The 14,171-nt window shown below is 37.9% G+C and overlaps 1 protein-coding gene across 1 annotated transcript; it reads left to right on the top strand.

The window, feature by feature from the left end:
* Positions 1-19: 19 nt before the first annotated feature.
* Positions 20-10,170, top strand: LOC121463015 (zinc finger protein 431-like). The gene is made up of 5 exons (XM_041675042.1): positions 20-734; positions 1,045-1,175; positions 5,277-5,403; positions 5,603-5,663; positions 6,805-10,170. Exons 2-5 carry the CDS (start codon positions 1,050-1,052, stop codon positions 8,318-8,320), a joined length of 1,830 nt encoding a protein of 609 aa, XP_041530976.1. The 5' UTR covers positions 20-734; positions 1,045-1,049; the 3' UTR covers positions 8,321-10,170.
* Positions 10,171-14,171: the final 4,001 nt, after the last annotated feature.

The following is a 14,171-nucleotide window of genomic DNA, read 5'->3' on the forward strand; positions in this document are numbered from 1 at the left end:
CCCTATAAATGTAGTGAGTGTGGAAAAGTTTTGCCCTTCATAATATTAACACAAGAGTAAACCTTGATATGTTAAGACCTTTGCATATCAGAGTAGTTTTTGAGAACCTCAAAAAACTCATACCGAAGGCAATCTGAAGTGAAAGGATTTGGTAAGATCTTTAGCCAACATACCTAAATCCAGTTACACAAGATTGAAGGGGAAAAATTCTGACGTGTCAACAATCTGTTCAAACATTTGATGTCCCTCTTTATTCCATTTGTACCACCAAATACAAATGGACGAAATCCCGGTGAATTTAAAAAATAAGGTAACCCTTTCAGATTTTACACTTTACTTCACTTACATGAAATAACTCACTTCGCTTACATGAAATAACTCATCCATGTATAAAACTCCATGGATGTATAATAGTGCCTTTTCTGTTGCTGTGATGAACATAATATCCAAGCCACCTTAGGAAAGAGTTAATTTTCCCATGGGATCACCATGAAGTGGCAGGGCTCCAAGTGTCAGGCTAAGTAGCCTTCAGCATGAAGCAGAGAGTGGGAAGTAGAGATGGTGTGTGGATGGAAAGTCTCAGGCCTGCCCCCGGGACACATTTCTTCAGCCCAGCAGCATTGTTTAAGTCTTCCCACATGATACAGCCAACTGTGAAGGATTAATTTCTCTGACTTCAAGCTGACATGCTTGCTTTCTGTTACATGAACAAATTCAAGATGAAGAAAAACCCTGTAAGTAAGCCTTTAAATGACTCACCACCTGTGTTACAGGCATGAATGCTTCGACAAGATAAAACATGAGTGAAAATTTGTTTAAAGATTTGGTTTAATTTTAATTATGTAATGTTATTGTGTCTTTGTGTGGATATGTGCATGTGCATGCTGATACCCAAGAAAGTTAGACCCTAGGATTCTCTTGTAGCAAGAATTACAGGTAGTTGTCAAAAACCTGACCTTGGTTCTGGGAATGAACTTCTCATGTCTGCTTGCCATATCTCTAGCCCTGTAAATATTTATGCTTTTAATATCATCTTGATACCAGGAAATATGGAAGAACTCAGAAAAGAGAAAAACCCTATTTATGGAAATGATTTTGTAAGACTAGACATCACAGTTGTCTTCACTTTCAAAAAGAAAATTCCTGTTTCATCTCTTTTTCATTGTAGCCTTCAAGTAAGTAAATAATTGACCCTGTTCACTCAAGACTGATGGTTGAGATTACAGCATCGTGATTTCTATTTTGTAGTATTTGGGGTAGATATTAAAAGTGTGTTGTTATATGTGCGCCCAATTGAAACTTCACAACAGAAGATTCTACAATGGCTAGTAAACACTTAAAGAAATGTTCAACATTCTTCACCATCAAGGAAAAGGAAATCAAAACTACTTTGAGATTTCATCTTATACCTGTCAGAATGGCCGGGATCAGTTGAGCAAATGACAGCTCATGGGGAACTTTCCTTACTTTCTGGTGGGAATATAAAGTTGTATAGCCACTATGGAAATCAATATAGCAGTTCTTCAGATAATCTGTCTACTTAGATGCAGCTATACCACTATTAGTCATATACCCAAAAAATGTTCCTCCATCTTACTACAAGTACACTTGCATAACCATTTTTCTAACAGCTTTATTCATAATAACCATAAACTCCTATGTTTGTGAGAGATTGTTGGTCGATGATTGATGTGGGACGGTTCTTCCACTAAGGAATATCCCTTCTCAAGTGGGCCTCAGATGGATAAGAGCTAGTTAAATATGAGACAATGACGATGCAAGAGAAAAAGCCAAGAAAGATTGTTTGTCATGCTTTTTGTCTTCAGTTGCTAGCTTGAGTATTTATCATAAGCTTCCAAAATGACAGAATCAGAAAAACAAAAACAACAACAACAACAACAAAAAACCCCATTCATTACCTGAGGTTCTTTTGGCTAAAGGATTTAATCAAAGGAGCAGAGAATCATGTTAGAACAACAACAAAAAAAAAAAAATGTGCCACCAAAAGTGATATTGTTGCTGCTGGTCAGAACCTGATAATATTGTCTTTTGGAAGAATGTGGAAGATTTCCATACTTTAGATTAGAAAATACCTGCAAAGCTGTACACAGAGCTTAACTGTCTCTTCTTGTAGAACCTGGAAGTGTTGAGAGTAATACAGACAGTGGAAGTCGAGGTCATAGAATTTCAGTTGGAAACAGACTCAATGAAAAATTAAGTTAGAGAACATTTGTGTGATATATTGACCAAAAATCTCTCCTATTTTGCCCATGCCCTGAGAAATTGAGTGAGGAGGTAGCATTAAAAAGTAATGGCCTGCTTTCTTAGATGGAATGTTAAGTCTGTTGGACGATTATTAGTGATGGCTTGCTTCTTCAGGTCCACAGTTAAAAAGTTAGCAAGTGGGACAGAAATAAGTGATTATGATAAGGTAGTTTCAGATGGCCGTCAAGTGCTGAAGCAGGCAGGAATTTTTCAAGGAGATTTTCACCTTTAAAGAGGAGGCCCTTGTTCTTCAGTGGAAAATAGCTAGGTGTCCTAAAACTGATACTCCATTGATTAATGGAAAGATTAGGCAGAGTGATTCCGAGTTGCAGAAAGCAGCTTCCTACTTAGCCTGCTGCAACTGTGGTCCAAGTGATACAGGTTCCATCCTAATTAAGAAGCTGGTCTTGGCAGGATCTGCCACGTTGTGCTGGTTCTGGAACCAGGAAAGAGTCAAAATGTCAGGGTAGGAGTTGATGGTGTGTGGTTTTAGTTTAACACTGTTGTGTGTGTCTATATTTGGCAGTGTTGTGAGTTCATTGCCTGAAGCTGTGAGATTGAAGCCTGGGTTGCATTTTGAGAGCACAAGATGTTGAAATATCTAAGCTATGAGACATATTCCATGGAGAGATGTATGATAAGTTGCAGGAAAAAGTGAGGCACCTAAGCCCTTTGAAACCGAAGCTCCATTTGTCTGAGACAGAGCTGCAGGATTTGGTGTTTGCCCTCCTGGGTTTCAGTCTTGCCTTGCTCCAATCTCTCCTTACTATGTCTCTGTTTTTCTCTTTTGGGATAGTAATGGGTATTCTGTGCCATTTTATGTTGGAAAGATGTCACTTGTTTTCTGATTTTTCAAGATGTCACTATTGCCTTGAGTGTCAGAAGAGACTTTGGACATTTAAATGGTATAGTGTAAACCGCTTTTGGGTGGGTTACTCAGTTTAGTCAGTTATTCCAGGGTCCCGGAGAGGCACTATCTGGAAGATAATGGGCTAAGAGAGAAGAAGGAGGCTAAGCGGGGTTCTTGTCAAAGCCTCCGTTTATTAGAGACAGGGTCACAGCTTATATAGGATAAGGAATTTGGGGGGGAAGGGAGAAGAGCCTGGGCTCTTGCCGCATCGTTCATGTTGGTCATGTAGGCCAGGAGGTTACGTTCGGTCAGGTCACGTAGGCCAGGAGTTCACAGGTTGACACACCTAGTTCTCTAGATAGTTTGGAATGTGGGGCGGGTTCCGCTAACAGATAGCTCTCTATTAACAGCTAATTGAGTGTGGGGTAGGCTCTGTCAATAGAACGATTCTTAACACAATTGGGGGTGTGGGGTTCTCTGCAGACTCCCCAGGGCGATGGTTCCTGAAATAATCCTAGGAGGAAATGGCTCCTGACAGTATAGGGACTGTTGAAGGCTATGATAATTATTAAATCAGTAAGTTCATTTTTTATGGAATGATCAAGAGTCTGTAGTGACCTGAGTCAGAATGTAGCCAATTGAATGAAAAGCCCCAGATAGGATGATTTATTTGAATACTTATTTATTTATGGTGAGTATCTTTGGGATGCTTGTAGAACCTTCAGGACTCACTGGAGATGGGATTTGCATGTTTATATATAATCTCAACCATTTTCTGGACTTTGTGTCCTTTTTTCATGACTTCACCATCACTGTAGATGATATCACTAAAGCACATGAGATACAGTTGAACAATTGCTATTCAATGCAATTTGTTAGGCTGATTTTTTTTGTTTGTTTTCATTTCTGTTTTTTAAGGCAAGGTTTATCTGTGTAGTACTGGCTGTTCTGAAAGTAGCTCTGTAGACCAGGCTGGCTTCAACTCAGAGATCCAAGTGATTCTGAGCCCCGGAGTGCGGGTTGTAAAGGTGGGCCTGGGTTTTTGAAATATATATATTATTGCCTGATAGGTCTGGAACTAGGTTTTTGTATGCATGTCAAGCATATGCTGTTGTACTGATTTTTCACCTGCATCTTGAATTTTGAAATTTGGGTTTCATTCTTTTTCCCAGGTTGGTAATATTCATGAAATTAATACTGCCTGGACATTCTGAGTCACAGAATTCCAAACGTGTGACAATCCTCTTACCTTATTTTGAATTCCTATGAACAAATATTATTTTTTTTGCCCATATGCATGTTTATGTACCACATGGATACATATACTTGCTCTTCACAGTAGTCAGAAGATGGCCTCATCATCCCTGCAACTTGGAGTAATGGATAGTTGTGAGCCCCGATTTAAATACTGGCAATTGAACCACCTATGTGCAAGACTAGCAGGAGATCTTCACTACTGAACCATCTGTCCTCCCCTGTGTTCTTTATTAATAACAACATTTCATTGCTAATATTTTCATCTGTCCATTTGTAACTGCATTCCATTTTAGTAAGATCTTATTAATGTGACAGTTTAATCTGCAGCACCTCAGGTTCCTGGAAGATGAATATAGAACTGGAGTGAATGCCTTCCTCTTTGTAAGAACTTCTGTAAAAAGCTCTCAGTTCCTTCTACCTTTTTTATTTGATTGATATTTGTGGTAGAGACAGGTCTTATTAATACATAACTCTGGCTATCTTGAAACTCACTTCATATGCCAGGCTGGCATCCACCTCAATTAAATTCACTTACCTCTGCTTCCTGAGCCCTTTGATTATGGGCATGAGTGAAGACACCCAGCTTGTCCATGTATTTATACTTGTAACTGTTCATTCAATCACTCTGATGTGTTATCAGTACTGTTGATCTGTTGTTTGTCTTGCTGTATGTCTGTTAATGGGCATTTTTCTTTTAAGACTTTTCAAAGGGTGCAGAAAGGGCAAAGGTGAACCTCTCATACAGTTTCTTTTTAAAGTGACTTGGAGATTATATTAGAACTTCTATGTTGTGGAATAAAGTATGGGGAGCAACACAATTATATGAATATATTGTCAAAGAAGTATACCTTTACAACTTTTCAGTATCATTCTTTCTATTGTACACATGTATGGTATATTTTAGAGTGCAGTGACCTATGATGACGTGCATATTGACTTCAGTTTTGAAGAGTGGGCTTTGCTGGATCTTTCCCAGAAGAGTCTGTACAAATCTGTGATGCTAGAGACCTACAGGAACCTCGCTGCTATAGGTAAGACTGAGTTTTCCTTCACATTTTAAAATAAAATAACTGTTTCTTGGTTATTGGTGATCTTCTGTAATTTTGATTGAAAAAGAGGAAGAGTGAGGTGAATAAATCAGGGAAGTTGTTAAGGTTCACTGAAGATAGTAATTTCAATCTTGTACAATTTCCAATAATATATCATACATTTCCTGCTACTGTATTTTAGGCTACCATTGGGAAACCCGTCCTATTGAAGAAGGGTGTCAAAGTTCTAGAAGACATGGAAGGTAATTTTCATTTACGACTGATAAGAATGTGGCTCTAAAGAAATTTTTAGTGTGTCCTAGAAGTGTTAAAGAAAATCAACGATATAAATAAGCACAGCTTAAAGTGTATTCATGATTATTAACTTCTCACAAAACCATATAACTCAGTGTCAGGGAGGCGATCTCTGTTTTCAAGTCATTCCTCTCAGAAAGAAGACAAGGAAACAATGCCTCACAAATATCACCATTTGAATCTCAGGCCAATGATAGCTACACTGTAGAAGTTCTGATCCATTAAGACTTATACCACTTAGATAGTGCAAAAGGTATAGATGTCATAAGTATATGTCCAAAACCGTCTAACAAGCAGTCGTCCATAGCAAGGCTCATGGTCCTCATATACTTGTGACTTTACTAAATTTATCAAAGGGGGACAGTTTATGAGAGTCAACAAGGTTGCTTTGGAGAAATCTTAATACCTATACCACTGTCTATGAGGAACAGAAAGTCAAAATGTGAATGCACTGTGGAAATCTTTTGTTGTTATTCTTTTTTAATAGATACCTCATATGTCACTCTGCATACAAGCCATGTGCACATAAGGATATGGAAAGGAGCGGTTTACCTGTTTCTCTTCCAGGACTATTAGAAGATAGTTTGTCGTCTCCACTTTAAGTAACTTGTTGAATGTGATACAACTTACAATTTACAAGTTTACAATTAATTAGTTTTCCAACTTTATTGGGAATACATCAACAACCTCACATTGTAGCAAATCCCCATGACTGTTGCAATGTGTAAATACATCTGTTTGTCATGGTTCATTTTGAAATGTGGTATGGCTCACACTGTAGGAAAACTTATTAATGGAACAGTATGGTAAAGTTCTAAGTTCTTCCAGTTCTCTTCAAATATATGAACATGGAAAAAAGATACTATATTTAAAAAATGGACCATTTTTTTTAAAGGCTTTTACTATCACAGGTATCTTCAAAGACACAAAACAATGCTTAATTTAGGGGAACACCATGAGTGTAAACCTTAATATCTGATTCCCCTTTACAGTTAGTCTGAATTTTAAAATTAATTTGTATATAAGTATAGAGATTCATCAGAATAATGAATGTGTTAAAGCTTTTCCATTTGCCAATTTTCTCCACAGGCATGAAAGAATTTGTACTGGAGAGAAACCCTCTGAATTCACTCAGTGTTGTATAGCCTTTGCATGTCATAGTCATCTTCAAAGGATTGAGAGTAATCATACTGGAAAGAAACCCTATGACGGTATTGAATATGGTGCAGCCTCTGCACATCATACTGGAGAGAAATCTTTTGAACATAGTCAGTGTGGCAAAGCCTTTGCACAACAGAGCCATCTCCAAAATCATAAAAAAATACACAGTGGAGAGAAACTTTACAATTGTAATCAATGTGGTAAAGCCTTTGGATGTCACCGTTATCTTCAAAAGCATAAAAGAAGACATACTGGAGAGAAACCTTATGAATGTCATCAATGTGGTAAAGCCTTTTCCCGCCCCAGTAGTTTTCAAAAACATAAAAGAACACATACTGGGGAGAAACCTTTTGAATGTCATGAATGTGGTAAAGCCTTTGCAAGTAACAGTCATCTTCAAGTACATAAAAGAACACATACTGGAGAGAAACCCTACAAATGTAATCAATGTGGTAAAGACTTTATAAGTAACAATCATCTTCAAGTACATAAAAGAACACATACTGGAGAGAAACCTTATGAATGTAATCAATGTGGTAAAGCCTTTGGACGTCACAGTCATCTTCAAGTACATAAAAAAAGACATTCTGGAAAGAAACCTTATGAATGTAATCAATGTGGTAAAGCTTTTACATGTAACTATTATCTGCGAGTACATAAAAGAACACATAGTGGAGAGAAACCTTATAGCTGTAATGAATGTGGTAAAGCCTTTAGAAGTCACAGTTCTCTCCAAGAACATAAAAGAACACACAGTGGAGAGAAACCTTACAGCTGTAATGAATGTGGTAAAGCCTTTAGAAGTCACAGTTATCTCCAAGTACATAAAAGAACACATAGTGGAGAGAAACCTTACAGCTGTAATGAATGTGGTAAAGCCTTTACAAGTCACAATTGTCTCCAAGTACATAAAAGAACACATAGTGGAGAGAAACCTTACAGCTGTAATGAATGTGGCAAAGCCTTTACAAGTCACAGCTATCTTCAAGTACATAAAAGAACACATAGTGGAGAGAAACCTTACAGCTGTAATGAATGTGGCAAAGCCTTTACAAGTCACAGATATCTCCAAGAACATAAAAGAACACACAGTGGAGAGAAACCTTACAACTGTAGTGAATGTGGTAAAGCCTTTGTACGTCAAAGTTATCTCCAAGTACATGAAAGACTACACAGTGGAGAGAAACCTTACAGCTGTAATGAATGTGGTAAAGCCTTTAGAAGTCACAGTTATCTCCAAGCACATAAAAGAACACACAGTGGAGAGAAACCTTACAGCTGTAATGAATGTGGTAAAGCCTTTAGAAGTCACAGTTATCTCCAAGCACATAAAAGAACACACAGTGGAGAGAAACCTTACAGCTGTAATGAATGTGGTAAAGCCTTTAGAAGTCACAGTTATCTCCAAGTACATAAAAGAACACACAGTGGAGAGAAACCTTAGGAATGCAATGAATATGGTAAATCCTTTGCATGTCAAAGTAGTCTCGGGATATGTAAAAGATGTACTGGAGAGAAACCTTATAAATGTAAGCTATGTGATAAAGCCTTTGCACATCTCAGCAGTCTCTAAAGACATAAAAGAACACACACTGGGGAGAAACTATACAAATATAATAAAGGTGATAAAGCCTTTGCTTCTATCAACACCCTTCAAAATCCTGAGACAAAATTGTATCACAGAAAAAAAAACCTATAAATGTGTGGCAAAATTTTGGCACTTCATGGTGGTCTATACATGAGTAGAACTTTTAGTGTGTAATTGGTCTGTTAAAACCTTTGTATATCACAGTAATCTTTGAGAACCTGAAAGAACTCATACCTGTGGGAATCTGACTATAAAGGATTTGGCAATACCATTAGCCAGCACACTTACATTCAATTACACAAGATTATTTGTTATGGAGAAAAAAAGATCTGACAAATGTCAACAATCTGTTCAAGCATTATGACATCTCTCTTTATTTTGTTTTTATCTGCAAACTCATGTGACAAAAGCTCTGTGGATTTAAGTAAGTTAACCCTTTTAGATTTCATGCTTCAGCTACATGAAATAACTCATCTGTGTGTAAAACTTTATGGATGTGTAATAGTGCCTTTTCTGTTGCTGTGATAAACATAATGTCCAAGCCACCTTAGGAAAGAGTTTAATTTCCCATGGTTCCAGAGTGATACAAGATCACCATGCAAGTGGCAGGGCTCCAAGTGTCAGGCTTAGCAGCCAAAGCAGCCTTCAGCATGAAGCAGAGAGTGGGAAATAGAAATGGTGTGTGGATGGAAACTCTCAATCCTATTCTTCCAGCACAGTTTTATTTTTTAAATCTTCCTACATGATACAGCCAACTGTGAAGGATTAATTTCTCTGACTTCAAGCTGATATGCTTAGAACCAATTAAAGATGAGGAAAACCTATAAGTAAGTGTTTAAGTGCCTAAACACCTGTGTTATATGCATGAATGTTTACTCAAAAAAAAACATTCATGAGCGACAATTTAAGGGTTTAATTTAATTTTAATTATGCAATGTCATTGTATCTTTGTGTGGGGATATGCATTTTAATGCTGGTTTCCAAGAAGGTTAGACTCTATGATCTTCTTGTAGCAGGAATTACACAGGTAGTTGATATGTGATGTCTTTCTTTATATGTGTTGCTTTTATTGGTTCATTAATAAAACTGCTTTGGTATATGACAGGGCAGGATATAACCAGGCTGGACAAGATATATAGAGAGAGAGTAGGTGAAGTCAGGGAGATACATGCTGAAACTTTCTGGTAGACTACAGCCTCATGGTGATACACAGATTAGTAGAAATCTGTTAATTTAAGACGTAAGAGTTAGTTTATAATGAGCCTGAGTTGATAGGCCAAGCAATGAATATTGTAATTAATGTAGTTTCCATGTGATTATTTGGGTCTGGGTAGCCGAAAAATGAACAAGCAGCCTCTGTCTACAGGTAGTTGTCAAAAATCTGGCCTTGGTCCTGGGAGGGAACTTGTCACAACTGCTCTGCCAATCTCTAGCCTTGTACATATCATCTTGATATCAGGAAATGTGTAAGAACTCATAGAAGAGAAAAACCCTATTTGTGAAAATGATTTTGTAAAGACATCACAGTTGTCTTCACTTTCAAGAAAAAAAATCCTGTTTCATCTCTTTTTCATTGTAGCCTTGAAGTAAGTAATTAATTTACCATGTTTACTCAAGACTGATGGTTTCTATTTTGAAATATTTGGGTTGGATATTAAAAGTGTGGTTTTTTTTGGTGTGGTCAATTGATTTAATAAAAGTTATTGTGATCCTCATATGCTTTGTCTTTTGTTCACTTTCTGTTACGTTTTCACGTTCTGATAAGTACTTTTCTGCTGTAATGTATAGAATGTGGTGCCCAACCTCTCAGTGGTCCATTGCTTATTTAAATACTAGGAAGCAACCTTTTTCTACTTATCCCATCCCAGGTTGCCCCCAAGCACCCTTTTCCATCTGCGGGGTCATAGGATCCCCCAACTCAGCCTGCTTTGGGGTTGAGGGTCTGGGGACAAAGTGATGAGTGCAACTGCTGCAGGAGTGTCTTTGTTCTACTGACCCTGCACCTAGCAAGCCCACCCTTTTGTCTGCAAGGTCCCTGGCCAGCAAGTGGGCCCTGCTCCTGTACCAGAAGTTCCGTCTGGAGGGGTAAATGAGTTCCCGACTGGCCGGTGGGACGCCCCAGGAATGGAGCACAGGCAACCTCCAATCCCCTAAACATTCTGGCCATTCAGTGGGGCTTCTCCCCGGCTACTGCCTTTCTCTACTTATCCCATCCCAGTTTGTCCCCCAAGCACTTCTCTCCATCTGTAGGGTCCTTAGGTCCACCACCACAACCTACTTGAGGGTGGAGAGGATCTGAGAGCCAACTCAAGGGATCTAAGAAAGGGCAGACCAAGAAAACCCCCCAAGTACACAATTAGCCACAGCAAAGATCGGACCAAGGGGCCAAGACTCTCCTAACAGCATTTGAAGAGATGGGCAGGCACCAATGTAAGAATTCCCCCAACAATCTGAAAGGCAACATAATAACACCAGATTCCAGCGAACATACAACAGGAAGATTTGAACATTCTAATCCAGAAGAAGTAAAAGAAATCGACTTTAAACGTAACATCATGAAAATGTTAGAGACCATTAAACAGGATGTGAAAAACTCCTTTAAAGAAATGGATGAGAAGACTAACAAAAAGTTAGAAGAAATGAATAAATCCCTCAAAGATACCCAAGAAAACCTAGAAAAAGCAATCAAACAGGTAATAGAAACAGTTCAAGACTTGAAAACTGAAATGAAGGCAATGAAGAAAACACAAACGAATAGATGGCAGGATATGGAAAATCTGGGGAAATGAACAGAAACTTCAAAGACAAGTATAACCAACAGAATACAAGAGATAGAAGAAAGAATCTCAGACGCTGAAGAAACTATAGAGGAAATAAACTCACTGATCAAAGAAAACAGCAAACCAACAAATTCTTAACATAAAACATCCAGGAAATCTGGGATACCAAAAAAGATCAAGCCTAAGAATAATAGAGGTAGGAGAAGAGACAAGGAGGGCTGACTGAGAAGCCAAGGACAATGGCACTGGGTTTTGATCCTACTGCATGTAATGACTTTGTGGGAGCCTAGTCTGTTTGGATGCTCACCTTCCTAGTCCTGGATGGAGTGGGGAGGACCTTGGACTTCCCACAGGGCAGAGAACCCTGACTGTTCTTTGGACTGGAGAGGAAGGGGAAGGGGGATGGGGGGAGTGGGAGGGAAATGGGAGGAGGGAAGGAGGTGGAAATTTTTAATTAAATAAAAAAAAGGAGAATTACAGCTCAAAGGCCCAGAAAATATATTCAACAAAATTAAAGAAGAAAACTTTCCCAAAGAAAGATATTTCTAAAGTAGGATATTCTATGAAGGTACAAGAAGCATACAGAACACCAAATAGACTGGATCAAAAAAAAAAGCATCCCCTTGCCATATAATAATCAAAACACAAAATATACAGAATAAAGAACGAATATTAAGCTTCAAGGGGAAAAGGTCAAGTAAGATATAAAGGGAAACCTATCAGAATTACACCTGACTTCTCAGTGGAAACCATGAAAGCCAGAAGGTCTTGGATAGATGTGCTATAGAAACTAAGAGACCATGGATGCAAGCCCGGACTACTATACCCAGGAAAGCTTGCATTCGCCTTCGATGGAGAAAATAAGATATTCCAGGACAAAAACAGATTTAAACAATACATAGCCACAAACCCAGCCTTACAGAAAATACTAGAAGGAAAACCACAAACCAAGGAAGCCAACAACACCCATAATAAACAAGTATCTAACAACCCTCCACCATCACAACTCAAAGAAGGGAAACACACAAACACTACCACCAGAAAAAATAACCAGAGTTAGCAACCACTGGTCATTAATATCACTTAATATCGATGGACTCAATTCACCAATAAAAAGACACAGGTTAAGAGAATGGATATGAAATCAGGACCCAACATTCTGCTGTTTACAAGAAACACACCTCAACCTCAAAGACAGACACTGCCTCAGAGTAAAGGGTTGGGAAAAAGTTTTCCAATCAAATGGATCAAAGAAACAGGCAGGAGTGGCTATACTAATATCTAACAAAATTTATTTCAAACTAAAATCAATCAGAAGAGATGGAGGACATTATCTACTCATAACAGGAACAATTCATCAGGAGGAAGTCTCAATCCTGAATATCTACGCCCCTAATATAAAAGCACCCACTTATGTAAAAGAAAGATTACTAGAACTCAAAAGCATACATCAAACCCCACACTCTAATAGTAGGAGATTTCAACATTCCGCTCTCACCAATGGACAGGTCAAACAGACAGAAACTTGACAGAGAAATAAGAGAACTAACAGATGTAATAAACCAAATGGACTTAACAGACATCTATAGAACATTCCACTCTAACAGAAAAGAATATACCTTCTTCTCAGCATCTCATGGAACCTTCTCAAAAATTGATCACATAATTGGTATCAAAGCAAACCTCCATAGATACAAAGAAATTGTAGTAACCACCTATGTACTATTGGATCGACATGGAATAAAGTTAGAATTCAACAACAGTTCTAACCCCAGAAAGCCTACAAACTCATGGAAACTGAACAGTCAACTACTGAACCACCCCTGCGTCAAGGAAGAAAGAAAGAAATTAGTCTTCCTTGAAGTCAATGAAAATAAAGACACAACATACCCAAACCTATGGGACACTATGAAAGCAGTGCTAAGCGGAAAGTTCATAGCACTAAGTGCCCACATAAAGAAAACAGAGAAAGCACACATAGAGACTTAACAGCACAGCTGAAAGCTCTAGAAAAAAAGAAGGCGACTCACCCAGGAGGAGTAGAAGACTGGAAATAATCAAACTGAGGGCTGAAATCAACAAAATAGAAACACAGAAAACAATCCAAAGAACCAATTAAACAAAAATCTGGTTCCTGGAGAAAATCAACAAGATTGAGAAACCCCTTTCCAAATTAATCAAATGGAAGAAGGAGAAAACACAAATCAATAAGTTCAGAAATGAAAAGGGGGACATAACCACAGACACAAAGGAAATTCAGAGAATCATTAGATCTTATTACAAAAGCCTGTATGCCACAAAACTGGAAAATGTAAAAGAAATGGACATTTTTTTAAGACAAGTACCACATACCAAAATTAAATGAAGACCAGGTGACCAATTTAAATAGACCTGTAAGTCACGAGGAATTAGAAGCTGTCATCAAAAACCTCCCTACAAATAAATAAATAAATAAATGAATAAAAACGGCCCAGGACCAGATGGTTTCAATGGAAAATTCTACCAGAACTTCCAAGAAGACCTAATACCTATACTCCTTAATGTATTTCACAAAATAGAAACAGAAGAGTCATTACCAAATTCCTTTTATGAAGCTACAGTTACCCTGATACCAAAACCACACAAAGACTCAACCAAGAAAGAGAATTACAGGCCAATCTCACTCATGAACATTGATGCGAAAATCCTCAATAAAATACTGGCAAACCGAATCCAAGAACACATTAGAAAAATTATCCATTATGATCAAGTAGGCTTCATCCCAGGGATGCAGGGCTGGTTCAACATACGCAAATCTATCAATGTAATCCATCATATAAATAAACTGAAAGGAAAAAAAAACATATGATCATTTCATTTGATGCTGAAAAAGCATTTGACAAAATTCAACATCCCTTTATGATAAAGGTCTTGGAGAGACTAGGGAT

The sequence above is a fragment of the Microtus oregoni genome, unplaced genomic scaffold, assembly GCF_018167655.1.
Source record: "Microtus oregoni isolate MIOR12 unplaced genomic scaffold, Mior012 000025F_ref0000491, whole genome shotgun sequence".
NCBI classification, from domain to species: Eukaryota; Metazoa; Chordata; class Mammalia; order Rodentia; family Cricetidae; genus Microtus; species Microtus oregoni.

What these genes read in the sequence shown, in the direction of transcription:
- LOC121463015 (XM_041675042.1), top strand. Translation starts at nt 1,050, where the DNA reads ATGGAAGAACTCAGAAAAGAGAAAAACCCTATTTATGGAAATGATTTT. An exon ending in TTTTTCATTGTAGCCTTCAA is followed by an intron (nt 1,176 to 5,276) that starts GTAAGTAAATAA and finishes GGTATATTTTAG; the next exon opens with AGTGCAGTGACCTATGATGA. An exon ending in CAGGAACCTCGCTGCTATAG is followed by an intron (nt 5,404 to 5,602) that starts GTAAGACTGAGT and finishes ACTGTATTTTAG; the next exon opens with GCTACCATTGGGAAACCCGT.